This window comes from Capsaspora owczarzaki (assembly GCF_000151315.2).
Source record: "Capsaspora owczarzaki ATCC 30864 unplaced genomic scaffold supercont2.4, whole genome shotgun sequence".
NCBI lineage: Eukaryota > Filasterea > Ministeriida > Capsasporidae > Capsaspora > Capsaspora owczarzaki.
The window spans coordinates 609373-635937 of record NW_011887295.1 but is presented as its reverse complement, the minus strand read 5'-3'; the positions used below and the strand labels follow the sequence as shown (position 1 = coordinate 635937).

At 53.5% G+C, this 26565-nt stretch overlaps 8 protein-coding genes across 8 annotated transcripts; 4 read left to right on the top strand and 4 right to left on the bottom strand.

Moving 5' to 3' along the window:
- Positions 1–215: 215 nt before the first annotated feature.
- On the top strand, positions 216–4153 carry CAOG_03000 (ATP-binding cassette sub-family F member 3). The gene is made up of 12 exons (XM_004363782.2): positions 216–352; positions 590–961; positions 1117–1553; positions 1660–1766; positions 1898–1996; positions 2096–2235; positions 2500–2717; positions 2815–2930; positions 3029–3203; positions 3302–3482; positions 3577–3750; positions 3845–4153. Exons 1-12 carry the CDS (start codon positions 271–273, stop codon positions 4045–4047), a joined length of 2304 nt encoding a protein of 767 aa, XP_004363839.2. The 5' UTR covers positions 216–270; the 3' UTR covers positions 4048–4153.
- Positions 4154–4248: 95 nt separating this feature from the next.
- On the bottom strand, positions 4249–10131 carry CAOG_02999 (hypothetical protein). Its single transcript, XM_004363781.2, has 2 exons — positions 9853–10131; positions 4249–9608 (listed from the first exon to the last, which is right to left on the bottom strand). Exons 1-2 carry the CDS (start codon positions 10058–10060, stop codon positions 4339–4341), a joined length of 5478 nt encoding a protein of 1825 aa, XP_004363838.2. The 5' UTR covers positions 10061–10131; the 3' UTR covers positions 4249–4338.
- Positions 10132–10351: 220 nt separating this feature from the next.
- CAOG_02998 (hypothetical protein) lies at positions 10352–13817 on the bottom strand (the record flags this gene model as incomplete). Its single annotated transcript, XM_004363780.1, has 10 exons — positions 10352–10459; positions 10531–10621; positions 10753–10781; positions 10870–10991; positions 11177–11242; positions 12018–12563; positions 12684–12890; positions 13064–13163; positions 13323–13469; positions 13683–13817. The coding sequence occupies 10 exons, from the start codon at positions 13815–13817 to the stop codon at positions 10352–10354; spliced, it is 1551 nt and encodes a 516-aa protein (XP_004363837.1).
- A 259-nt stretch (positions 13818–14076) lies between these two features.
- On the top strand, positions 14077–15391 carry CAOG_02997 (hypothetical protein). The gene is made up of 3 exons (XM_004363779.2): positions 14077–14641; positions 14866–15012; positions 15088–15391. The coding sequence occupies exons 1-3, from the start codon at positions 14155–14157 to the stop codon at positions 15183–15185; spliced, it is 732 nt and encodes a 243-aa protein (XP_004363836.1). The 5' UTR covers positions 14077–14154; the 3' UTR covers positions 15186–15391.
- A 63-nt stretch (positions 15392–15454) lies between these two features.
- Positions 15455–18187, bottom strand: CAOG_02996 (hypothetical protein). The gene is made up of 7 exons (XM_004363778.2): positions 17999–18187; positions 17143–17248; positions 16979–17034; positions 16704–16855; positions 15989–16604; positions 15747–15886; positions 15455–15648 (listed from the first exon to the last, which is right to left on the bottom strand). Exons 1-7 carry the CDS (start codon positions 18084–18086, stop codon positions 15562–15564), a joined length of 1245 nt encoding a protein of 414 aa, XP_004363835.1. The 5' UTR covers positions 18087–18187; the 3' UTR covers positions 15455–15561.
- A 238-nt stretch (positions 18188–18425) lies between these two features.
- CAOG_02995 (hypothetical protein) lies at positions 18426–20806 on the top strand. Its single transcript, XM_004363777.2, has 3 exons — positions 18426–18680; positions 19273–19414; positions 19552–20806. The coding sequence occupies exons 1-3, from the start codon at positions 18503–18505 to the stop codon at positions 20522–20524; spliced, it is 1293 nt and encodes a 430-aa protein (XP_004363834.2). The 5' UTR covers positions 18426–18502; the 3' UTR covers positions 20525–20806.
- A 52-nt stretch (positions 20807–20858) lies between these two features.
- Positions 20859–23930, top strand: CAOG_02994 (hypothetical protein). Its single transcript, XM_004363776.2, has one exon. The coding sequence runs from the start codon at positions 20895–20897 to the stop codon at positions 23865–23867; it is 2973 nt and encodes a 990-aa protein (XP_004363833.1). The 5' UTR covers positions 20859–20894; the 3' UTR covers positions 23868–23930.
- On the bottom strand, positions 23916–26201 carry CAOG_02993 (proteasome 26S subunit; the record flags this gene model as incomplete). Its single annotated transcript, XM_004363775.2, has 6 exons — positions 23916–24191; positions 24284–24438; positions 24575–25328; positions 25421–25642; positions 25986–26066; positions 26199–26201. 6 exons carry the CDS (start codon positions 26199–26201, stop codon positions 24057–24059), a joined length of 1350 nt encoding a protein of 449 aa, XP_004363832.1. The 3' UTR covers positions 23916–24056.
- Between the last annotated feature and the right edge of the window lie 364 nt (positions 26202–26565).

The following is a 26565-nucleotide window of genomic DNA, read 5'->3' as shown; positions in this document are numbered from 1 at the left end:
ACCATTTGGCGATCGAAAATACATCCGCGCAGTGATTTAATGTCATGATGTACGATAATGTCGGAGATTCGGGAGGTGGGGGGCGAAAGAGAAGTTCATGAATGGCACGACTTCCAGCTTCCTCTCCTTTCATTCACCAAATCTCTTGTTCCATTTTCATGTCAGTTTCCAATCGATCTTCTTGGTGCCTACCGCTTCGTCAATGCCAGTTCCCATTGTTTTTGTTTTGTTTTTTTTTTTTTTTTTTTTGCTTTCTTCTTAGTTTTCAGAATGACAATAGAGGAAGAAGCAGCTGCGCTCGTTGCCTCGGCCTTCCCCAGCCTCGACAGCGCGATCGTCGAGTACATTACCAGTTGAGTGCAGTTTGTCACGGCCGGCGTGCTTTTGTGATTCGCTGGACTGCGATCGCTCGCAGAGAGAGATGGAGTGGGATCAAGCTCAGAGGTTATATAACAACAGTCCACGAGGGCGGCGGCGGGATTCGGCTCGGCTCGCTTTGATCTCCCTTGCGAAATTGCCATCCAGGAGCGAGTTGCATTGATGAGCTGAATGAGGGTGGATCTTTGACTCACTTGGACTTTGACACCAGGCGTCGTCGTTGGGATGGACGCGGTCGAAGCGCGCGACACGAACGAGGTCGCTGCGGCCATCAGCCCGCTGCTCGAGGACGCTGCTGCTGCAAGCCTACAGGTCGTCAGTGCCCTGTGCGCCAAGCTGTCCAAGCTCGTCGGAGGCGTCCCTGCTGCGGGCGCTTCGGGCTCGGCACTCAAGGTTTTGCCGCAATCGTCCTCTGCGAGACAGCCCATGTCCGCTGCTGCTACCGGAGCCAACTCGAGCCCGTCAGCTGACGACGACGATGACGAAGAGGACGATGGCTACGAGCAGGAGGAGGCTGACATTTTTGCAGAGTTCAACGTGCTCAAGACGCCAATCCGCATGGGCGATCTGCTCGCGCAAGAGAGTCAGTAGCAATCTTCCCCGTGGGCCTCTCAAAACTGACTCAATTAATTTGATCTATGGATGGGTGGCCGAGGGAAAAAAGATGGGGGATTGGGGTACTTTTGGAGTTTGTCCTTTGGACCTTTTGTCTCACTTACCCTGATTGGCTCAACTCAGGCGAACGTCTGGCCGCGATTCAACGTGTGCTGTCGGAGCGCCATGAGGTCAAAAAGACAGCCGTCAACCAAAAGCTGCTTGAACGAAGCGAAGGGCGGATTAAGCGCAAGCAGGACAAACGCGCGCAAAAGGAGATGCGACAGCTTGCTGCCATCTCGGCTGCTGCTGCCGCTCAAAACCCAGAGACCGCATCGACCAACTATGCACAAAACAAGGCCGCCGCAGCATCCTTGTCGCTCGATGTTCAGATTGAAAACTTTGACGTCTTCTTTGCTGGCAAGCCGCTGCTGCAACAAGCAGATCTCATGCTCGCGTATGGTCGTCGCTATGGCCTGATTGGTCGAAACGGTGTGGGCAAGTCGACGCTGCTTCGCGCGCTTGCTCGTCGCGAGTTTGGCATGTCTGCGTCGTTGACCATTGTCCATGTCGAGCAAGAGGTAATTTGTCTCTGCGTAGAGGATGTGGTCTTGATGCTTTCGTTCTCTTCTGTTTGCGCCACGATTCGCTCAACTGGGCTCTTTTTGGTCATCCTCGTCATCACAGGTTGTTGGTGATGATACCCCATCTCTGGAATCGGTTTTGGAGGCACACACCGAGCGTCACGAGCTCTTGCAAAAAGAAAAGGCCCTGGTTGCCTACATGGACGCACAGTACGTTTCCGAGATGATGCTGGAATATGCAAATTGACAGTTGTACACCATTCCAAAATGAATGCTGCACTCACTCATTTGTTCTCGCATGGTTCCCTCCGGTGTGTTGCTTGATTTTTCGCAACCGTCAGGAAGCAGCTCGGCCGCGAAGTGGAAACCAAAAAGGCGATGGAACTTGCTCAAGTGTACTCGAAACTCGAGGAGATTGAGGCCGACAAGGCGCCGGCTCTGTATGACTTCCGTTTGTGCTTTGCCTGCAAACCCCCGCCCCATTCTCGCAATCTCACCGTGTTTTCCGTTCTTCCTGACCTGGTTTTGTGTTTTCATAGCGTCGCTGAAATTCTGAACGGTCTCAGCTTTACCCAGGAAATGCAATCCGCTCCTACCAAGAGCCTTTCTGGTGGTTGGCGAATGCGTCTTGCTTTGGCTCGCGCTCTTTTCATGCGCCCCGAGCTCTTGTTGCTTGATGGTATAGCTCAAAAGCATTTGCAATGTGTTTTGATAGCATTTGCAATGTGTTTTGATGGCTTTGCGCGGTGTCTTTTGGTTTGTTTTTTTTTTGTTGTTGTTGTTGTTGTTGTTGTTGTTGTTGTTGTTGTTGTTGTTGTTGTTGTTGTTGTTGTTGTTGTTGTTGTTGTTGTTGTTGTTGTTGTTGTTGTTGTTGTTGTTGTTGTTGTTGTTGTTGTTGTTGTTGTTTTCTCATGTTCGCTTGTTCGCATGCTCCAACAACCAGAGCCGACAAATATGCTCGACGTGAGCGCCGTCCTCTGGCTGGAGAATTACCTGCAAGACTGGCCGCACACCATTTTCACGATTTCGCACGATCGCGATTTCCTCAACTCTGTCTGCACCGACATCATTCACATGCATCACGCGCGGTTGGAGGCGTACAAGGGCGATTACGACACTTTCGAGAAGGCTCGTGACGAGCGCATTCTCAACCAAGCCAAGGTACTGCATGCTATTCTGCATGCCGTCGGCGGGCATTTTTTTCGGACTCTCTCACTTTTTCTTTCCTCAACTTTTGCTTTTTTTTTGCTTTTGCCAGGAATACGAGGCTCAACTCATGTACCGTCAACACTTGCAAGCTTTCATTGATCGTTGGCGTGTCAATGCCAATCGCGCTGCACAGGCGCAGAGCAAGATCAAGATTCTTGAGAAACTGTATGATTCGGGGATGGAGTGCGCTTGTTGATTTGACTTCCACATGTTCACTTGTTCTTACTTTAATCCGACAAACCCACTTTGCCCACGCCTCACAGCCCTGAGCTCAAACCCATCGAGAAGGAGCCCGAGGTCCAATTCCGCTTTCCGGATCCTGAACCGATTGCCGGATCGCTTGTCCATTTTGATGATGTCGTCTTCCAGTACTCGAACGACAAGCCCATCTTTACCAAACTGAACTTTGGCTTGCGAAACGATTCTCGAGTGGCTGTGGTATGTGGAGCCTACTGGATGCATTACGGGTGCATGCGTGGCGGCAAAGCTGGGTGGGCACTCTTGTACTGTTGGCTCACGCAAATGTCGCTTCGTAGGTTGGTGCCAATGGTAACGGCAAGACCACGCTCCTGAAGCTGATCACTGGAGACTTGCTTCCCACGAAAGGAGAAAGCCATCGGCATCGTGCTCTTCGCATCGGTTACTTTTCGCAGTATCACGTCGACCAGCTGGATGTTTCTATGAGCGCGGTTGAATTCTTGCACACCCGCTTCCCTGGTAACTACAAGGTTTTTTTTTGTTAACTTCGTTTTGATAATTGCAACTGGATATTGACGGGATGTGTGTCAACTTTCATTTCCAATCTGGTTAGGTCAACCACTCCAAGAGTATCGCCGACAGCTTGGCACGTACGGCATGACTGGCGACACTCCGTTGCAACCAATTCGTACACTCAGTGGTGGTCAGAAGAGCCGCGTGGCCTTCACCCTGCTCGGCATGCAGAAGCCCCACTTCCTGATTCTCGATGAGCCGACAAATCACTTGGGTACGTGTTGTTTGACGTGTTTGTGTCGTAGCGAAGAGTTCCCACCAGTTTGCTAACGTATGCGTGTGTCCTCTCATTTGCTTTTGCCCTGCAGACATCGAAACGGTCGAGGCTTTGGCCAACGCAATCAATGCGTTTTCGGGCGGCGTCGTCCTCGTCTCCCACGACGAGCGACTGATTCGCAGCACGTGCACTGAGATCTGGGTTTGTGAGCGCAAGTCTCTGACCCGCTTTGAGGGCAGCTTTGGCGACTACAAGGCCGCGATGGCACTCGCTTTGCGCAAGAAGACAGGTTGACCGCTTGGATTTGCAAACCTCTCGGCCATTGCGTGCTTTTGTGGATTGTTTGAAGTGTTTTTGTTTGTTTGTGTTTCATCTATTGAAGCCCTTTTCTTGTCGTTCTCCCCGTCCGCTTCTTTTAGTTTTGCGTCTGCAGTTCGGCTGCTTTTCGTAATTCCTGTGCTAGCTGCGAAGGGAACCATTCGTGAACGCATCGAACGAGACTGATTATTTTATTTCATTTCGGTCTAAAGATACAAGAGGTGTAATACAAAAATGACGCGCAAAACATTCGTGCTGCTAAGGCATCTACAAATCGACAAACGTCTTCATGGCGGCAGAATCCTGCGTCGCTTCATAGCCGGACTGGTCTGTCGGAACGTGGACAAAACCATGGCGATTTCCTGAATACATGACAATACGCTGGTTGCGGGCTTGCAACAGCAATCGATCCAGCGGTCGCGACGAGGTGATTGAGAAGGACAACTGGCTTTGGAACAGCTCGCGCTGCACAATTGCAGTTGCACTCGCAGTAATCACATCGACAAACTCGTTCTCTGCCTCGGGTTGGCGGTGAAACAGCCCTGCACTCAATGGACTGTCGGGGCTGGCTTTCGCGCTCAGGTCTTCAGCGACATCGGACGGAAGAGGAACATGGAAGCTGCTCTTGCCCACAATCTTGGCGTCGGTGAAGCCAAAGATGGGGACGAGATCGGTCAAAAAGTTCCTGCCATAGTAATGCCGGGACTCGAGGAAGAGCATCAGGGGCATCGGCGACGGCTGCTTCCCCGAAACGACGACTGCTTGGTTCATGCACAGCCCAGAACCCCAATCGCGAGTCTCAAACACGACACGAGCCAGGGACGGGTAGCGGTGCTCGAGAATGCGTTCGACAGCTCCAGCGCGGTACAACCGTCGTGGCGAGCATACAGGGACGCGCTCGATCGTGCCACCGACCATTTCTGACAGGTCTCTCAGCCCAAGCGAGAGGTCGGCAGCAACACTGGCATCTCCATTCAATGTGGCTTCGACGCGAGCTTGAGCATGCTCTGAGAGTGGGAAGATTTGGCGGCCATACACTCCGATGACCAGTTCCTTCTGCGCATGCTCCATGCGCAAATAGCTCTCGACGTGCGCTTCAAGCTCGGGGAATGGACACTCCAGAATGTCGTCCAACAAGTCATCCTCGACCAACGGGACCAATGGGAGCGAGGAAGAATCTTGCTCGGCAGTCGCACCATTGTGCTCCATGCAGGCGACAACGGAAACACCAAAAGATGCGGATGCGGTTGCAAACTGTGCCTCAGTGTAAACTGAAGCTGCCTGCAAGATCTCGCCCAGGAAATGCTGGTATGTGCGTGAGGCGAGAATGTGCCGCTGGGCGCTCAAAGTCAGCGCCTCGCGCTGCACCGAGCTGGACAGGCGCTTCAACGCATCCGAAACGGCATCAGCCGAGTCAGCCTCAACAAAGCCGTTCGAACCAAGGACTTGTCGCAGCTCGTCCGCTGAAGCAGAGTCAGAAATGATGGCGGTGCCTGCCATGACCGCGTGAACGGCTTGGCTCAGGTGCTGATGTGATTGCTGGCCGACGACCAGCCCTGTTTGGAACTGCCGCAACGTAGAATTCGTCTCTTGTTGCAACGGCAGAGGGTGCAGCGCCGTCACCAACTCTTTCGGCACGACCGCAGTTGCATCGCCAAAAATCACCAGACCATGCTCCACGGCTGGAGCAAGCAAGGCGGTCGTGCTTGAGGGATACCCTTGCAAGGAAGCTTCAGGCCCAAAGAAGACGCTCTTGCCAAGCTTTGGACGCCGAGAGCCGGTCGGGTTGTGCACAAGGTGCTGAATCGGGTGCCACGCTCGGTGCACCGAGACCTCAGATGCTTTCAGCAGCGTGGCGTACTCGGCTTCAAGGAGCTTGGTCGTGACAAAAACTGCACTCGCCATTTCCAGAGTCTTTTGATGGGGTTGAACGGTCGGCAGCAGCGATTCGGCCGATGCACGAGCGTCCCAAAACACGAACGGCACGTGCATGTCGTGTGCCATCAAAACAAGTTCGTTGATGTCGGCACCAAACGCCTCGAGCGGGTCCTCCAAGTCATCCGCAGCAACCAGCAGCAAGTCGAACTGGACATTTTTGAACAGCTTGCGCCAACTTGCTTTGGTCAGCGGGACAACCTGGCTGTACGATGCGATAGCCGACTTGAGCTCAGAGCTCATCCACACTGCAATGTTCACCTTGAGCGGGTTTAGCGGGGCGATGGGCTGCCGCAGCATCGGAGTGGCCTTGATCATCTCCAAACCAAAGTTGGCCTGCCATTCCGTCTCTGACGCGACAACGGTCGGGACGCCGGGTGGCAGCATCATGCCAAAAGCCGCATGCATGCATTGCTGCAGCGCAAATCGGTTGTTCGCTTCTTGAAGATAGGGTGTGACAGTGGACGCAATCAGTCGAGCTCGTTTCGCGCCCTTGACCGCCATGAAGCTGGCATCCATTTGGAGAATCTGCTGCGCAGCTTCTTTCGGTGTATTAAAGTGCAGAGCGGTCGGGTAGATGTGCTCCGAGCCGTTCCAATTGCGCACAACGGGAATACATCCAGCCCCCATGCCCTCTGCAACAGCCTGATGACTGCCCTCGTAGTCGGAGGTTGACAAAATGTAGCCAACATTCTCAAACCATTCGGGTGCAGATACATGGGTGGTCGAATACTGCACAGCCTTATCCAATCCGAGCTGCGTGATGTTCTTGGCCAAGTTGGTGTAGAAGGCGAGTTCCTCGGGTCGCCTCATGAGCCAGTCGAACGAGTAGGGGCTCGAGCCGGCCACCATCAAAGTCCAGGTCGGATCAGTCTGGCGCAACTCGACGAGGATTTCGACCGCCAAGTCAGCTCGCTTCATAAGAGGCACATAGCCAAGCAGACCGAGAGTCCGCAAAGCGCGGCTGGTTTTGGGACGAAGAAAGCCTTCGGTGTCGACGGAGTTGTACACCAATTCGACCTGGACGGTGGCATTGGCAGGCAGCCACTGCTTTGCAGAGGCGTAAATCCAGGGAGTAATCACAATCAAGCGGTCGACGCGGGACCAGTTGACAATGGGGATGAACTTGGTGACCAATTCCTGACGGTGAAGACGAACAACCAAAGTCTTGTGCAGGGCCAAGTTGTCGGCATACCAGACGGCATTGCCAAGTGCCCATTCGCACCAGACGACATCCGCCCACTCGGCGAGCTCCTTGCTCCGAGTTTCGTTGTGTTTGGTGTGTGATTTCCACATGTCCAGTTCCACCTCGACGTCGCTGCGCGCGCGAAACTGCTCAATGATTTGGGTTGCAAACTTCAAGTCGTGCCCTGCAAAAAGAACGCGAATGCGCCGGTGGAGCAGTGTTGGTGCTTCTGGAGCCGAGAGAGCAGCAGAAAGTTGCGAACGGTAAGGATTGACCATGCCGAAAACGGTGGTTGCGACAGACGAGAAAAAGAACGGCTCGGCGCGCTTTCGCACATGCGCGGACATTTCGGCAAGAAGGTGGCGATTCGCAACCATTTGTCCCATTGCGACAGACAAGGTTTGAACATCAATCTCGCTAAACTCGACTTGTCCCTCGGGAAGCGGGTCAGTCAAAACCGGGCCGCCATCGACGGTCAGGAAGAACGGGTAGTCGACTCCCAAGAAGCTCTCGGTAGCCGGCGAGCGATTCACAAGCACAGGGAGACCGTTGGCTGCGTACTCGATCAGCTTGGTGGACAGCTCGTGGCCAGAGTCGTGCCGCATCCAACGAAGGCCGACATCGCACTCTGTTCGCAAAATGCGCGCAACTTCGGTTCGGACAAGTCCCGACCTGACCTCAATGTGTGGAGCGGCAGCATCCATGCGGTCGGAGAGCTGCTGTTGGAATGCGGCGTCGCCCTTCACCTTGCTCACCATCAGGAGCATTGAGACCTTGGTGGTCGGATTTTGACGCAAAAACTCTTGAAAGCCTGCGACCAGCTCGAGCGACATGTACAGCGAGTCTGCCTTGCCAGAATAGCAAAACTTCAACGGCCTGTCGGTTGACTGCAGGTCGGCGCGCGAGGTCATGGCGACGCTAGGATCGGGGACCATCGGTGGGATGACAACAGAGCCATGAGGAACACCATAATTCTCCTCTGAGAATTCCCGCATGTGCGGAGTCGAGAAAACCAAACGGGCAGGCGACTGGACAATTTCGCGGAGTTGCGCAACCTGCTCTTCTTTGATGTCGCTCACAAAGACGACAGATGTGCGGCGCGCCATGTTGGGCTCTCGTGCCAGCAGCTGCCCAACGTCCAGGCCGCGGACGAGGATGAGATTGTACTCTTCGCGAGCGTCAAGAGCGCGGATGACCTGCATCGCTCGCGCAGGTGTCAGCCGTGGTACTTTTGCAGCCATTGTTTGACCACCCATGTGCGCAGGGTTCCAGGCGTCCATCAGGCGAATGCGCCCCTGTTTGAGGAGAGGCTGCAGCGTGGTAGCGACAGGAGAATTGTCAATGAGCGAGTTCAAGTGCGTGTATGGCTGAAGGGGTGTCGTGTCGACGTACGAGCCTTCGCCCACAGTCTGGTTGACTGCTTGGGCTTCTCGCATCGCCTTGGTCGTGACCAGCGGGTTGGTCAGGAGAATGTCGACATGGACGTCGCAATTCGGTGGCATCAGGAGCACGGTAGCGAGAGAGACCAGCCACGCGCTCGAGCCGTCAATCCAACTGACGCTGACTGGGCCGAACAGCAAGACATGGGTGCGTTGTTGCTTGGAATGGAACGACTCCCACGGCGGGCAGGTCCTTGGCAAGGATGTGGCATCGCGAGGTCCTGGCGGTGAGGCGATTGGCTCCTTCCAGAAGAGCGGCTTCATCGATTCGACAACCTGGTCGTCGTCTGCCGAGGACCGAACCGAGCGGCTGGACTCGAGCCACTCGGGAAGCGTCTGGTTGACATCTTGCAACCACGGAGCGGAAGCATGCCACGTTTCGACCGAAGCAAGCAAAGTTGCAATCGAGGGCAACGGAAGCACGGATTCGGATTCGGACTCGGACTCGGATTCAGGCATCGTGTTTGCGCTGTATTCCTCAACCAAGATCGCAGGCACTTCTTCGAGCTTGACATTGTCTTCCAACGATTTTTCTGACATTTCCGACTTGACAACTCGCAACGTATCCTTGACAACCGTGTCCCGATCTGGGTTTGACCCCACACGCTGAGAATCGGGTGTGAGGCGCTTCCCTGCCTGGTCACCCGATTGCGCTGCATCAACGTCGCCATTTTTCGGGGGGACTTGGGCTGGGACTGGACCAACGACGGGAGCAACGACGGGAGCAACAACCGAGACTGCCGGATTGGGATTGACAGCCGTGTGGTGGTTCGATGGATTGGCGACATCGGGCTTTGCTGCGGCGACCGGTTCCTCCAGATCGACATCGACTGCTGGATCCTGGCGAGGCAACGTATTGTTCAGGACACCAGGAGGCGCGCGTCGCGGGTGTGCGTTGGGCACAAGCTGCGGGGCGCGGCGCCCTTCAAACTCATCAGCAGAAAGGCTTGTTGCATTCCCTCCCATCGTGCCGCTGCCTGTTGACGCGTTGTTGCCGCCAAAGCAAGCACAAGGGTTGCGGAAGCACAGTGAGTGAATATTCAAGTCGGTGGAAGAAAGAGAGCGAGAGAGGCCACGAAGGCAAAGGGAAGGGCGGGACGAGGCGACCTGTCAAACCACTCTTGTCAAAACCCCCCTCCCTCCCTCGCATGAACGCGCAGCGCAGGCGTTTGGTCTCCGCGCACCAGCAAAGACAAGTAGCACAGGAGTACAAGTACGTACCATGGTCAGCAACCTGCCACTCTGGAGCCTTGGGCACAAGGAGGTAGAGCGAAAGGAGGAAAATGAGGACGATCACAGCAACCCTGCCACGCCGACCAAAGTGGATGCGTCGCGGTAGAGTCCATCGCAGCCATGTGCTAAAATACGATTGACTCGCTTGTGCGTGGCTGGCTGCATCGAACGGAAGCAGAGGCCGCGCTGAAGTCATTGCGTTTTCCACTGGTTTTTTTTTTTTGTTTGACAGCACGCACGTGCCAGAAAAGGCAAGAGAAACCTCAAAGAGACTGACTGGCAACAAGCAATAAAAACATTTGGAAGGCAAGCAAAGCAGCGCCCCATTGGGCGATCATGGCCGAGGTAGATGGCGCACAATGTGGAGAATGCTCGTCTTCGAGGCCACTGCCAAAATAAAATGCATAATTTTCAATCATCTATTCTAGATCTACAATGGTTGCCAGGTGCACGCGACTGAAATAATAAAACAATGCATTTTGCTCTTTCATCCCTTGATCACGGCAATCGGACGAAGCTTGATGGCCTTCTTGCTGATGCCTGCTTGGTGGCAGGTCTCCACGACGTCAATCACATCCTTGTAAGACTCGGGAGCCTGCATTCAACAGAGTGAGCGAGTGCGAGTTTGGAGCAAAGTCTCGTCATAAAAAAAAGCCCGATACACACCTCTTCGGTCACGAGCTTGGGTGATGCCACGCGAATGGAAATGCCCTTCTGAGCAAGGCTATCCAGTACGTCTTGATAGTCGAGGGTGCGTCTACACACACCACAAACAGCGAGGAGAACACAGGCGCGGAAACAGAAACCAAAAAGTCAGCTTTATCGCTTCATCGAGCCGAATCATTGTTGAACAAGCACCACAAAATCCTCAAAATATCCGAAACTCACCGAGACTTGTTGCGTGACTGAGCGCGGCCCTGTCAAAGCAAATCACAAGACCACAAGATACAAAATGAGCGTCAAGTCAGGGCAAACTTCCATACGTCCATGATGACTGGGCCTCACAGCGCCATGGCAGGTCGAACCAAACGTTTCAAGCATGCCCTTCTCGGTGCCCGTCAGGACGAACGAGCAAGTACCCATGGTTCCACCAATCAAAACGGGCTGGCCAATGAGCTGATAGTCAACTATGGCAACCGAACGAGAAACCCCAAAAACAAAACAAAAAACAAAACAAAAAACAAAACAAAAAGCAAAACCAGAAAAAATAACAAACGAACAAAAACAGAAAAAATAAAAAATCAGTAAACCCGCAGACACAACAAACAAAAAAAAACCCTTGCTCTCATAGTCACTGCTACAAAATTCATACCCGGAATGAGCGGATGATGGGGAGGGAACGCGCGGGTTGAGCCCTTGCGGTGCACAAGTAGAGTAACTGTCTCTAAATCCGGACGCATTACAGACCTCAAAAGTTGCATTTTAATCCGGATGAGGCGTTTTTCTCGCAGTCTATTCATTGCTTCGCCTCGGCTCTTTCACCATTGTACATAAATCGAGTTGGTTATCACATGGAACGTCTTGTTGAGGTGCCTGCGCTCGTCGCGGGGTGGTTTGGGCGACTCGCCAAAACGGCTGGAAAAAACCGACGGCTGATCGCCATCGCCATCGCCCGTCGCACGAAAGGTAAACTCTGCCTGATTTTTGTATTTTTTATTGAATAAAATGGTTTGATATGTCATATACTCCATCAATCTAGCTCAAAGAGCGATTCGCAGCCGGACGGGAGCTCAGGATGGATTGGCTGCAAAAGTGGTGTTCGAGCGTCTCCTCCATTCCCACGCTCGTGTCGACCGCACCTCCGCGCCCGCTTGGTCACGATAACACGTATCGTGTGTAGACTGCATTTGGCTCGCGGAAGGCGGGCTGGCGATGTCACAGAGCCCACAGGGCGCGTTTGCGATCAACCTCGTGGCGGCCTGCATTTTAATCCGGATGCATTGGATTTTGGCTGGATCCGCTTTTTCGTCATTTTTTCGTTTTTCGCGTGCCTAGCGATGAGTTCGGGCCAAAGCGCCCCGCTACTTCACCCACACATTGGTATTGATGCATTGTTTGACACAGGGGGGCAAGGTGCGAGCGGAAGCTTGCACACAGGCCGTAGGAGGCGCCATCCGGATTTAGAGACCGTCACTCTAGCTGCTTGAGCTTGCCGTCGACCATGTGCTCTTCGACCTTGGCAATGTTGTGCGAGACATCGTAAATGACATGCATGTCCAGATCGTCGGGAGTCGAGTTGAAAATCTTGGCAAAGGCCTGGCGAGTCAGGAAGGTCATGCTGCTGCGGTTGACCCAAGCGTAGTTGGCGGCTGCGGCCATGCCCTGGAGATAGTGCTGCCCTTCCTTGGACTGGATTCGGGCGCACGCAAGCTGACGGTCGTTGACCTCGATGCCATCACGGCGCATAGCCTTCTCCATCGAAACGAGCGAATCGGTGGCCACCTGGTGGCCAAGGCCTCGCGAGCCGGAATGCACCATGATGCACACTTGACCCTTCTGGTCGATACCCATCTTGCGGGCGGCGTGCGCATCGTAAATCTCGTCCACAACCTGGATTTCGCAGTAGTGGTTGCCAGCACCGAGCGTTCCCAGCTGCGGCAAGCCACGCTTCTTGGCGCGTTGACTGACCATGGCCGGGTTGGCCTGCAGCATGCGACCGTACTCTTCGCAATGCTCCTTGTCTTCAGCCCATGCGTAGCCTGTGGGAAAGGAGGAGGCGAAGGACATGAAAGCAAGACACAATTCGTTTGATATCCGTGCGTGAGGCTTTTTGCGGCATTGGTATTTTGCAAAGTCAAACACTCGATCGAAAACCATACCCTCTCGAAGCGACCAATCCATGCCCATTTCAAGAGCCTCCTCCAGGTTGTGCATGGTCATCGGAATCACACCCTTTGAACCAACGCCGACTGGAATGTGATCAAACAGCGCCTGCGCCAGCTCTTCCTTGACAGGCCCGACCTCCTTCTCGGTCAGGTTTGTTCGAATGAGCCGAACGCCGCAGTTGATGTCAAATCCGACGCCACCTGAACGCGCGGCCGAGATGTGATGAAAAGTTGAAAACCCAAAAAACAAAAAAATTCGATGTGAGCGTCGAGCAATCATGAACAATCCGATATGCCACGGGCAAAATCGCTCACTACATCCATGACAAACAGTGGATGCGAGTCTGAGGGATGTGCTTCATCATTGTGTGTACCTGGCGAGACGATAGCCTCCGGGTCGTTCATGTCGAAAGCAGCCATATTGCCGATCGCAAACCCGTAGCCCGAGTGGATGTCTGGCAGGCCAATGGAACGCTGTCGGAAGTGTCGTCGTTCAAGCACAAGGATCAGCGACGGACGAGCGGAGGGCAGGGGACGGAACGGTGAGCAAACATCCCAATGCAAACCCAATACAAACTTTTGCTTTTGTTGCCCATGCCCATGCCCATGCAACTCTCTCTTTCGTGCCCGTACCCCAACAATGCCTGGCAGTGCAGCGACGTTGGCAATCTGCTTGACTGCAGGGAGGAAGCCACCGACGCCGCGGCTGTCTGAGAACTGCTGGAGCTCGTCGAACATGAGCTCCTGCAGATGCTGGTTGACGTAAAAGCAGCCATCGACCTGAGCGAGCGCAAAGCATGCATAGACAACAAGAAGAAGGGGGGGGGTTATTGATGAGTTTCAGAACCAGGAGCTGACTTTCGATCAGAGTGCGCGCGGACTGCTTCGACTTGAAGCCGGGAACCAGAGCCGCCTTTTACGCAATCCGGCTCTCGTTGCGTCATCATCCCGGCCGTGCTGATTGTCTGACTGTATGGTTGTTGTGATTACTACCTTCATGTTGTGAACAAAGCCCTTCTTGATGCGGAACTGGGTGGGCGACACGCGCTCAATGTACTTGCACTCGTCTTCGTAGGAGCGCAGAATGCCAGACGCGGCTGAAGTGGAGGGCATGTCGTCGCTCAGCATGGCTCTGGTATTGTACAAGATGGATTACACAACGACGACAACGACAACAAAAGCAACAGCAAATAATAATAAAAAAGGACTGAAATTAAACGAAAAGAGCAGAAATCCAAAGATCGTCTCTGAGAGTGGGGGCACCAAGTCTCAGAGCCATGATTTTGATTGTCCGTGGTGCTGGTTGGATCCTCATCCATTCATCGTTGTCTGAGCCTCCAGATCTACTGTAGTTAGTTTCATCAGTTGCATCCACTCTTTTTGTTGCCTTTCCCCGTTAGCAATCTGACAAACTTCGATTCAAAGCGTGTTTGACGGAGACGTAACTTGTTTTTTGAAATTTCGAATGTCGCGAAGGCCGTTCGGTAGCAGTGCCCATAGCGGCGGATTTGGAAGCCATATGAGCCGAGCCGCGCCTGAGGCTGTGATGCTGCAGCAACAGCAAGGGGAGAACCCCATGGCACCGGCAATGCTGGGTGGCGGGCTGCTGCCGAGCAAGTCGTCGTCGGCGTCGGCGTCCTCGCGGCTTGGCAATGCCGGTGGCAGTGGGATGCTTGGATCTGGCTTCCCCGTGGCCAAGCAGATGGGCGGCGGCGGCGGTAGCGGCGGCGGAGGCAGCGCAGGGCCTCGTACGGTGTTTGGCAATGTTTCAAACGCTCAAAACGGTTTCAAAGCATCGACAAACCCGGCATCCGCCAAGCACAGCAACAAGAGCGCAGGCGCACGGCCGTCGCTGTTCATGGGCGCACCGCTCATGCAAACAGCAGCGGCGGCAGCGCGACACCCGCGGGAAGAGCTCATTGAGCGCGAGTACATGGCGCCGCCAATGGAAGGTGAAACAAACTGCTCCAGTTGGGGTTTGTTTTTTTTTTTTTTTTTTTTTTTTTTTTTTTGCTTTGACCTTGCATTGCGTTTTTGGTCTTCTTTGCCTTCTATTGTTTGCATTGGAATCATGCAGGTCCTCGTGTTTGCTGATTGCGGGGGGGGGGAGGCTGCGTTGGATGCCCTTGGACGGACTTTGCTCTCACTTTTGAATATTTCGGACGCAACACAACAGATCTGCCATACGAACCGTACGATTTAGGATTTGATTCATATTTTCGCGCCATGCCGCAGCCGCAACGACGTGCGGGGGCGTCCACGACACTAGTTACATCATCTTCATTATCCAGTTCACTCGATGTAGACGCGCTTGCAGATTTCGGTAGGTGACAAGCGAGAACAGGAAGCCTTTGTTTCAAGGACATTCCACTCATCATTGCTCGTTTGCCCCTTTTAGACCCCTTTGCCGATATGGACATGCCAAAGGACGCTGATTTTGTAGAGGAGCCACTTTCGCCAATGGAGATGCCAGCCGATGACGAGGGTCAATGGTGATTGACAAGTTTTGCTTCAAGTTACATCTCCATTTGTTTTGTTTGTTTCTCTTCTACTCCTCTTATCTCTCTCTCTCCCTCTCCCCCCCCCCGCGTGTTGCAAGCACGTTGATTGTCTCTCGCACCCTCTTGAAGGAGTTTTCAAGTGTGTCGTGAGGCTGAATTGTCTGTGTATAGAAGCCAAAAATTAAGGACGATTGATTTACCACAACTACGATTTTCTTTTTTCTCACACTCTCTCTCTCCCTCCCTGTGTATTTCCTTGCCTGTTGTCTGGGGAAGTGCAGTACTTTAATTGGCCACAACATCAACCCACAAGTTTCAACCAAGCGTAGAGCAACGACAAAAACAAAAAACTGCAGACACACGGTGACAGATCAACCACGCTGAATGGCGCAGCGCCCTGTCCGAAGCAGATTCAAATAAATTTTTGACTTGGTATTATCGGGACGACGCACCCAGATCTATCAGAGAACGGTACAAGTGGTGTAAGCATGCAGTTGATCGAAAAAGAAAAACGAGTGGTCAAACATTTCGACGAGTGACTAGGTTTGGTGGTTACCTCTTGTTGAGTAATGCTTGCAATCACACCAGAGTATACTTCGGTATTATCCCGAGGATCGACCCAGATGACTTGCCCTTTCTCGAACGGCTCTTCGTTGACCACGAGCTGATTGTTGGCGACATAGACCTCCACCTCGCCTGCAGAAAAATCCCCCTCCCCGAAAAAAGTGAGCAACAGTGCAACAGCCCAACAGCCCAACAGCGAAAAAAAAACGACTGCATCTTGCGATATGGACGCACCTTGCTTTGAGCCAGGCCCAAACGCACCATCCTTTCGTCGGCCACCCATCATACCGGCAGGCGGCATAGCTTGTGCCGGGTTCATGCCATAGCCCATGCCGGGTGGGGCACCAACGGGAACACCCACACCCGGAGGCAAAACAGCGCCTCCCACGCCGCCAGGGCCAGCACCTGGCATTCCCATCGGCATGCCTGGATGAGCGCCCATCGGCATGCCCATCCCACCGGGTGGATAGCCCATGAACATCATCCCAGGGTGCTGCTGACCCATCACAGTCGGTGGTCCAGCCATGCCGGGAGGAAGGGCGCCGGGATTGCCGCCTGCATGGTTTTTCTGGGTCACTCGTCGAATGGCGTTCAAATCGTCGTTGATTTCGCCGTCGTCGAGCAGGTGCACGATCGGGGGTCCAGTAGCTGTGGCATTCTTGCGCTTCTTTTCAATCTGGGTCACGCCGGGCTCCTTGACCGCCTCGACGCGTCGTCGCAGCTTGCGTGTGGCCATGGCGCGTGTTTCTAGCTCGCTTGCCAAGTCCATGGCGTTCTTGTCTTCTTCGAGTTTCTTGCGTTTGTCTTGCAGCGATCCCAGAATGTCATCTCGGATTTCACCGCGTTTGGTCTAGCGTTTCAGCAGGAACGGCAAAGCGCGCAAAACAGTCAGGATCGATCTTCGAAAAAAAAAAAAAAAGCACAAACACAAAGTGTCACCCGTCATTACCTGATACTCGTTCTCGATTTCCCGCTTTTCGAAGGCGTGCTGGTGCTGAATGTTTTCTAATTGCAGTTTTCGGTACAGCTCAATTGTGGTCAAGCGGTCTGTCTTTTTACGCTCCAGCATGGCGGCCTGCTTTTGAAAATCAGGATGTTCGTCTGTGACACACGACAAAAAAAGCAGATTGTTGTGACAAAGTGAGCGAGACCAGCCCATCGGACCAACAAATCAACCAATCGGCGTCGAATCAGTGCAGGAAGGAAGGAAAGCAAATCGATTACCGCTGTTGAGCAATTCGAGCTCCTTGTTCAGCTGGCCGAGCTTTTCTTGGTACAAGCTGCGATTGAGTTTTTTCGTGCGCCAGGGTTTGAGCAATGTTCACAAGTTAGAGTCGCGCATGCAACCAAAAAGGCTCAAAAACTTCAAAAGCATCACAAAAACTCACCGATCACGCAGGTCGGCAAACTCGCGCTCGATGCGCGCCATGTTCTCGAGCAGCAGGTCCTTCTTGCGCTTGTCGCCGACGGGGTCGTCTTCTGTGTCGTCGTCGTCTGTCAGGAGCAAGGAGGGAAATGTCGCAACATGATGAGTGGAGACGTCGGGAAAAAAAAAAAAAAAAAAAAAAAAAAGGCGGCTGGAACACATGAACAATCCAAAAAGCCGTTTTGTGTGAGAGCGGCGATGTCGTTCCCCGCGCAGTCCAGTGCCAGCCTGCATTCGTCCAAGAAGCGGGGGGGGGCCTTTGTTGGACACGAGCAAACGACCCCCCCCCCCTCCGACGCGCTGTCTCTCTCTCTCTTTGGCTCTCTCGTTGCCTCTTCCGCTTGCTAGCAATGCCAACCAGAAAACAAAAAAGAAGGTCATCTTTTTTTTTTTTTTTTTTTTTTTTTTTTTGGCGTTTTGCAAGGTAGAGTCCCCGCTCTCTCTCTCTCTCTCTCTCTCTCCCAGCATCGCCCGCGTCACGCCAGCCACTCGCCTGCGTTTCATCGAGCATGAAATCAACCGCAAACAGCCACCGTCGCAGGCTCGACCAAGCGTCCTCTCGCTCAGTCCGACTTTGGGAGGAACGCCCGTTAAATTCAACTCCAAAAAAAAAAAAAAAAAAAAAAAAAAAAAAAAAAAAAAAGGCTTTGCTCTCACACACACACTCTCTCTCTCTCGCTCTCTCTCTCTCTCTCTCTATTGAGCGTTCGAGCAGTCGCACTCTGCACAGTGCTTGTGGGGGGACCCATCATGAGAAGAGAAGCCGACAGAGAAAGACGATGGCTCGAGTGAAGCGACGTGAGGGGAGTGTTCTGTACCAGCGTCGCTCTCCGAGAAGGAAGCCGCAGCAGTGTCTTCGTCGATCGCCATTGCCTGAGCGGCGCGCTCTGCAACGACTTCGCTCATCGTGTCCAGAACAACCCCTCAAAGTGAAGCTGAATCAAAGAACTCGGGAATAACAAAAGGAACAAAGAAAACGAAAGAAGGCAAGAAAAACAAAAAAAAGTAAGAGTGACTGAAAAACGAGTAAGGAAACAAATGAAAAAACCACACCGGGGTCCACTGTCATCAGCAGCAGCAGCGATCAAGCAAGAAGACCGCTCGCCGTTGGAAATCAACGCCAAACACAGCGTTCCATCACACTGGTTCGTCAAAAGGCCGAAACTTTCCATTCATTCAATGCCCCAATCGTTGCTCCGTTCAGATCCAATTCTATCGACTCTCATTTCTCTTTTTTTTCTCTCCCTCTTTTTTTTTTTTCTTCATTCAGTGCTTTATTTTTCCCCCATTTAGCTTGCTCTAGTTGCTTGGTGGACCGTCGGATGGCTGCTGAGATGGCGGGAGAGGAGAGTGCATCCAGCGCTCAGGCACTGCCCATCGGCGGCAAAGCGACCCCGTCCGCCCCGTCCTCCGCCACCACTGCCAGCGAAGGTGGTCCTCAGAAGTACGGCCGCCCGCTCGTCGAGGTCTACGGCCTTGCGTTGCAGTTCCTGCGTCAAAGTAAGTCTGTGTACCAAACACAAAAGAAAAAAAAAAAAAAAAAAACGGGAAAAACCGTTTTGGCTGGGCTTTTTGATAGGACGCGGATTTGAAAAGGCGAGCCGAGCGCCTTCGGACTGTGCTGGCGACGCGTCGAGTCCCGATTTTGCGCCATTGCTTTGCTTGCTGGTACATCTCGCGTAGTGTGATAACGTACTCCGGGTCGTTGTGGAGTCGAAACGCGCGGCTGTTCTGTTCGTTCAGTTCCAGTCTCTGGCACTCGTGCTTCTTTGCTGCCGTTTCCGCATCACGAGCGCAACGAGACCAGTGCCTCGGCCGGTGCCTCTGTCATCGCCCTCGCTTTTGTGTCTGGGTTACAGCTCGCGCGTTGGGTGGTCTGTGTTTGGGAAAGAGGCGAGCAACTTGCGTTGGAGATCCAGTTTGCCACGCATTCACTACAGGGCCTTTTTTTTTTTTTTTTTTTTTTTTTTTGATTCTTCAATGCACTTGTATTGAACGCTTCATTTTGCTTCGGTGGTCGTCATTTCATGCTGTCGTTCTGCATCTGAATCTTACTCAATTATTGTTTTTCGTGTTTGTCTTGTTTTTGTAGATAGCCAATCCTTCCTTGTCGCGCTGCCGTATGCCGAGAAAAACGCGCTGTTTGCATACAGAAAGCAAGTCCAGCACGGCACATACGCCCCCGAGAAGATGCCCGACGTTGGCTTTTTCGATTTCGTCGGCAAAGATCAGAGGTAATTTGAAGGCTAGGATCAATCAAAGCATTCTGTGGCGAATGCTGTCTGGTTTTGACTTTTGTCGGGCGTTTTGCTCGTCGTCTGCCTTCCCGTACTGATTTTCCTCTTTCCCGATGTGGTCCACTCTTCTACAGAAATGCATGGCAAGCCCTGGGCAACATCTCGCGAGAGGAGGCCATGGCAGGCGTCATTCAGATTCTGGCAGACTCCGACTCGTGGACGCAGTTTGTCACTGAGGCGATCGCCGCCAAGGTCGAAGAGGAGCGGAAAGCGCGAGAGCAGGCAGAGGCAGAGGCCCGCGAGCTTGCTCGTCAACAAGAGGAGGAGCGTCTGAAGCGAGAGGAGGCCGTGCGACAGCAACAGCGCCTTGAACAGCTGCAGCAACAGCAAGCCGAATTGCAGCAACAACAACTAAAGCAACAGCAATTACAACAGCAGCAACAACAGCAGCAACAATACTCACACCCACATCCTTCACAACAGGCTTCAGGCCATCACGGACATTCCCACGACGGCGACCACCACGGACACTCGCACGACGGCGAGCACGCACACTCGCATGACCTAGTCCATGATCATGCGCATCAGACTGCAGAGACGTTGGATGCGGCTGGCGAAAAGCTGGCTGCGCACCAGCGCTTCGTTGAGGCTGTCCGAGGCGACCCAGATTCCGTCCTCGTGATTGGTCGAGGCGAGACTGCCACCGTTCGGCTGACGGTCGGTAGCGATGCACCTTCCACGCCCTCGCCCTCGGCCGTCAATGGCAATGCTGTTGTGTCGACCATCGCCCCTGCGGATGCGGCCAACTCCTCCAACGGATCCGACGTCCCTCCCCCGGTTCCCAAGAAATGGCACACCACCTGGGAGTTTGCGACCGAATCCTACGACATTGGCTTTGGCGTCACGTTCGAGACCAACTCGTTCTCCCACACGGCAGTCACACCCATCTTGCCAACGCTGCGATCAGAGTCCAACCTGCAAGTCGTGCGCGGTGCGCATACGACTGATCTCCCCGGCGTGTATTTATTCAAATTCGACAACTCGTTCTCCGTATTTCGTTCCAAGACTCTTTATTTCCGGCTGTACACGCAGCCATTATATGCGTGAGCTGCTTGCTTTTTGATGAGGTTTTTGTGTGTGTTGATTGTTTGGCTTGAACGGTGTTTTTTTTGGCGCTCTGTTTCCTCTCGCAAGGACCCTTTCTTTTGCCTTCCCAATCAACTGAGGAGGAAAAACTGAATCGATGATACTGTATTGCCTGAGATGTTTGTGCTTGTGGTGTTTGAGTTTTTGCAATCGTTGTTTATGACCAAAGCTGATACTTTTTTTTTTGTTTGTTTTTCGTTGCCCAAGAGAGTTGCACATTCGTTCTTGATTGTTCTATTGATCGATACTTGTCATTTGAAGCCGGATCCTTGTGTTGAGTCATAAGTCAGTCCATCTATCTTTTGCTCAGACCAAAAGACCCAAACTCAACATGGCGGACGACGTCGCGGTGGACAGTCCGGGATCGCGCCGCCAACGCAAAGCCAGTGCTACCCCATCGCCCAGCAAGCGCGGTGCAGTTGCTGCTGTGACCGGCGAGCGTGCTGCGACCAGCAGTCCCTCGGCAGTCCTGGCTGAAGCGATTGAGCAATCGCTGCTGATGACGGAAACCGGACGCGATCGCGCGAGTCCAGCACCAGACACTTTGTCGTCCCGCGCTGCTGCTGCCCAGCAGTCATCGCCGAGCTCCAGCTCGCCAGGTGGATCCAAGCGTGGCGGAGGCAAGCGTGCGCAGCAGGGAGCGTCTGCCAGCGGAGCCAACCAGGAATCCTCCGTTGCGGCACCGAGCGTGAACTCAAGCACGGACAACGCACATCGATCGAGTCACAGGCAAGGCCGAGGCAACGACCAGGCGTCGAAGGGTGCAGCTGCACACCAACGAGCTCCGGAGCACACCAAACCCGGCCGAGCCAACCACAACAATCGAAACCAAGCTGCCGTTGCCGCTTCTGCTTCTTCGAGCTCTTCGCCACATCCCGCCGCTGCATCGTCGCAGTCACACTCTCCAGTTTGTCAGTTCTTCCTGACGCCGGCTGGATGCATGAGCGGAGCAGCTTGTGCCTTTTCGCATCAAATGCCTGCGACAGTCTCAGTTGCAGCATCTTCTCCTGCTTCGTCTTCCTCCACGGCAGCACACAACGGCAGGAACTCTACCACTGCAGCAGCTAGTGCGTCAGCCCAAGCTCCGACTGGCTCTGCGGCCGGCACTCGACCTTCGCGAGAACAACGCGCGTCCACTCTACCCGTTTGCCGATTCTTCCGTCAGGGTGAGTGCGCTTCTGGTGCCAACTGCCGCTTTCGACATCCCACGCCCGAGCAGGCTGCTGGGGAACAAGAGGCCAAGGCCGCCACGGCAGCAGCTTCCGAGGAGCCTGCCTCCAGCCAGAAATCTCGGCGCCAAAACCTGTCCAAGCGCTCCGCCGCGACTTCTGCGACCGCCGCCGTTCCCAGCAGCAGCAGCAGCATGACGGCATCAAAGGCACCTGCCACCCCCGAAAACCCCCAAACAGCAGCTCCAGCCCCGCCGCCTACCATCACAGTCGCTGCACTCTTCGATGTGCAGTTGCAACAGCTGCGCGCAGCAGAACTGACTGCGCTCAAGCGTCGCTTCACTTCGGCGCAGCTGCAACCAGACGAGGTTTCGAGCACGACACCAGTCGCCACCATCACGTTTGATGTGGTGCCGACCGACCCCGATTGGCCGTTTGAGGTTGATGCAATCCGTTTGCAGGTGGCGCTTGGTCCTCGGTATCCTCTTTTGCCGCCTGCAATTACGGCGCTGCCCACCCAGACCATGCCCGAGCGTTTTGTCGGATTTCTGAATCGGCTGCTGGTTGCGCCGATTGCGGAGCAACACCAACTCGTGCTCTCAAGCAAGTTTGTGCAGCCTGCATCGGGTGCCGCGCCTGACGTGCAGTCTCAGACACCGTTGCTCATGATTCGCCCGTTTCTCAAGTGGCTGGACAAGAACCTCGAGCGCCTGTTTGTCGAGGCCGGACGCCAAATGCGGCGCGATGACGAGATTCAGAAGACGCTGAAATTCGTGAGTGCCACAGAGCTGAGAACCAAAGTCTATGGCTCTGAAGAAGCCGCAGCCGAACCAACCCCTCCTCGCACAATCAACAACGGACCCAGTAACAGTAACGCGGGTGCTGCATCCGTTGCCAGCAACGCGATTTCGTCTGGTTCAAACGCTGCAAAGGTGACTGCCACATCCAAGCCGCCCGAACAAGAGCGATTCAACTCGAACGACGTCTTTGCCGGCGTGGACAGCGACGACGACGACAGCGACGACAGCGACGACGACAGCAATTTGGATGACGTGAGCGACGATGCAGCAGACTCTGGCGAGGACAATGCGGAATCGGGCGAGGACCAAACAGACGAGTTCGCGTCGGCCATGCCACAACTCTCGGCCATGGCTGCTGCTGCGGCGCCGAAAGGCACGGAAGTTCGGCTGACAAGCTTGCAGATGACCAACATTGCCCTCTTGCGCGTCGAGCTGCTGCATCTGAGTTTACAGTGCTCCCGATGCAAGGCCAGCCTCGACATCAAACTGCGACCACTCTCCTCGCCGGCAGGTGAATGTGAGCGGTGTCGGTCGGCATTCAGCGTGCATCTTCGGCCAGCCATCGTGCACGCAGCATCGCCCGCACTCGGCTACCTCGAAATGGCGGGCTGCTCTGCCGTGGACGTCGTTTCGCACGATTCTGAGGTCACCTTCCAATGCCTCGCTTGCATGAACGAGTCGACCATTCGACAGTCCCCGTTCGTGCTCGGCGAAACGCGCACGCATCCCTGCCGCCACTGCCACGAAAGCATGTCCGTCGCGTTGACGAGCATCACGTTTGTTCGGCACTTGGAAGGCAGCGACGCTGCTGGAACCAGCAATGACGCGACTGGCGGCAAGTCTGCCTCTGGCGTGACCAACATGGGCAAGCGACTGCTCACCTCCAAGCGTCCGCGCCCCGTCAAGGATCCCAACATCAAACCCGGCTCTCCCTTGCCGGACTTTGGAACGTGTGCCCACTACAAGAAGTCCTACCGTTGGGTGCGATTCCCGTGCTGTGGTCGAGCGTTCGCGTGCGACATTTGCCACAACGAGAACACGCCGGACGGTCATCATCCGCAATGGGCCACCCGCATGATTTGCGGCTTTTGCTCCAAGGAACAAAACTTTGCGGCACACAAGCCATGCAGCTGCGGCAAAGCCTTGACGGCCGATACATCCACCCGGTACTGGGAGGGTGGCGAAGGCTGCCGCAACAAAAAGTCCATGTCACGCAAGGACAAGCACAAGTTTTCCGACTCCAAGCTGAAAACACACTCACGCAAGGCCGATCGAGTGGGTCCGAAGAAAGCCGGAAAGAACGACGAAAAGGGCGGCGACAGCGACAGCGACTGATCTGTTGCATTGTACTGTAGATCTAAATGATTAACGACAGAAAGTAATACCGTCAAAATGTGCAAGTTGTGCGTGTTGGTTTTCATCATTTCTTTGTTTACAAAGCGCACGCAAGTGGCCGAGAAAGGGGGAAAAGGGGAGAGGAAGATAGGAATCGAGTGCAACGAACAAACAGAACAGGAGAAACCCTTAGAGGTACAAGCCCTCTGGGTGTCCCTCGTTCTTTCGGTAAAGCACATTCTCCTTCGACTTGCGGAAGTCCTCCAGCGTAACCTTCATACGTCGCTCACGAAGAGCCAGGAGACCAGCTTCAGTGCAGATAGCCTGTCCAAAAAGTCCCAAGAGGTTAGTCGCAGCCAAAGTCAAACAACAAACAAAAAAAAAACAAAAAAAAAAAAACAGATCCAAAGTATTACCTTGATGTCAGCGCCAGACAAATCGTCCTTGGCAGAGATGAGCTCTTCAAATGTGACGTCCGCATTCAAAGTCATGCGGCCAGTGTGAATGGAGAAGATGCGACGCTTGGTCTTTTCGTCTGGCAATGGGAATTCAATCTTGCGATCAATACGGCCTGTGGGAGAGGAGAGAAATCACAACAAACAATGAGCTCGAGTCAAAGCACCGCCTTGCTGCAATGCAGCCATCAAGAGAGCAACAGAAAAAGCAGAGCAACAGAAAAAGCAGAGACAAACAAAGAACCGACATACCTGGACGAATCAGAGCAGGATCGAGTGAATCGATACGGTTTGTCGCCATAATGACCTTGACGTCGCCTCGAGTGTCGAAACCGTCCAATTGGTTGAGCAGCTCGAGCATGGTGCGTTGGATTTCGCGCTCGCCGCCAGAGTTTGAGTCGTAACGCTTGGTACCCACGGCATCAATTTCGTCAATAAAGACAATGGAAGGTGCGTGCTCTTCGGCGACACGGAAGAGCTCACGAACGAGCTTGGGACCGTCACCAAGGTATTTTTGGATGAGCTCCGAGCCGACGACGCGCAAAAAGGTGGCAGATGTTTGGTTGGCGACGGCCTTGGCGAGCAGTGTCTTGCCGGTGCCAGGAGGACCGTACAGGATGACGCCTTTTGGCGGCTTGATGCCCATTTCTTCGTACAGCTCGGGATGTGTCAAGGGAAGCTCGACAGACTCTTTGATCTCCTGAATTTGCGAATCAAGACCACCAATGTCGGCGTACGTCTCGCGCGGCGCCTTCTCAATCTTCATAACGTTGACCATGGGGTCGGCGTCATCAGCAAGAACACCAATGACAGAGTTGAGCTTATTGTGCAGCAAAACGGTGCAGCCGGGTTCCAACTGGTCCTTGTCAACGAACGACATGATGGTGACATAAAACTCGGGTCCGATTGCGGATGAGACGATCGCGTGTGAGTCGTCAATGATCTCCTCAAGCGTGCCGACAAGCATTGGCGAGCCGCGAAGCTCGTCGACTTTGACTCGCTCTTCCTGTAAGAGATGACGAGTGTGTGTGTGTGTGTGAGTAAACGGCGATTGGCTAGAAAGCCTCCTCTCCTCTCCCATTCTTCTCAGATCCGGACCTGATTCTTCTCTTCCTGAGGCTTGAGACGCTCCTGGTTGAGGATAAACTCTTCGTCCATGAGCAAGTAGTCCTTGATGCGCTCCAACTTGAGGAGACGCAACCGGCACTTGGTGTGCGGGACGACTGCAGGAAGTCGGTTGGTCGACTCGGGTCCGCGCTTCTTCTTGCGCTTGCCGATCGTCGTTGGCGCCGGCGGCTCGTACTTTTTCTTCTTCTTGTCCTGTCAGAACGCAATCAGATCCAGCGCACTGTGAGTCGAGCTCGACTGCAATGAGGAAAAAAAAAGAGGACAACGAAACGGAAAGAAAAAAAAAAACTTTCGCGATTCGCGATTCTTGCTTTTTTTTTTCTTTCTTTTTTTTTTTTTTTTTGGTTTTGGTTTTGGTTTTGGTTTTGGTTTGTGCGATCGATGTTTGCAGACTCGACACGCGAACGGGAGTCCTCTGTTTCGCTTCATTGCGAGTAGAACGCGAGGGGACCCCAAACTCACAAACAGCTACAGCAACACTGAACATAGCTTCCAGATTTTTTTTTTTTTTTTTTTTTTTCTGGCTTTTCTTTACCTTGTCATCGTTCTGGTTGCGTCCAGAGCCCTGTGCGGCGTGGCCGTTGAGACCGCCGCCGAGTCCTGACTGTCCTTGACCCTGTTGGTGAATGAGGTGATTGAACAGAAACGCGCAGCAGAAACACGACGACGTTAGAACGCAAAAAAAAAAAAAAAAAAAAGCTATGACCGATGGATTGTCAATGGAAAACCATTGCAAAGGATGAATTACCATTGAATACGATTGGAAAATAAGGAGTGACTCGGATTCGGATTCGGATTCGGATTGTGACTTGGAAATGCATTGGTCGACATGATTGAAACGAGGGATGTCGGGAATCACTGGATGGTCGCTGCGTTTGGCACTGGAGACAGCTCGAAAAAAACGAGATTGTTCGTTTTCGTCGCCGTGCGGGGTCAATCCTGAGGGTACAGTCCCGCTGTTGATGGAATATAGTTATAGCAGTGAATTTGCGTCTATGTGTATCGTCAAAAGGGGTCCTGATGGTCCCGGGAGCAAAGTCGATGATGAAAAACGTCAAAATTCTGACCAAGCAAACAGCCCCATTCAAACCTAAACAATGCAGTCGGCTCCTTGT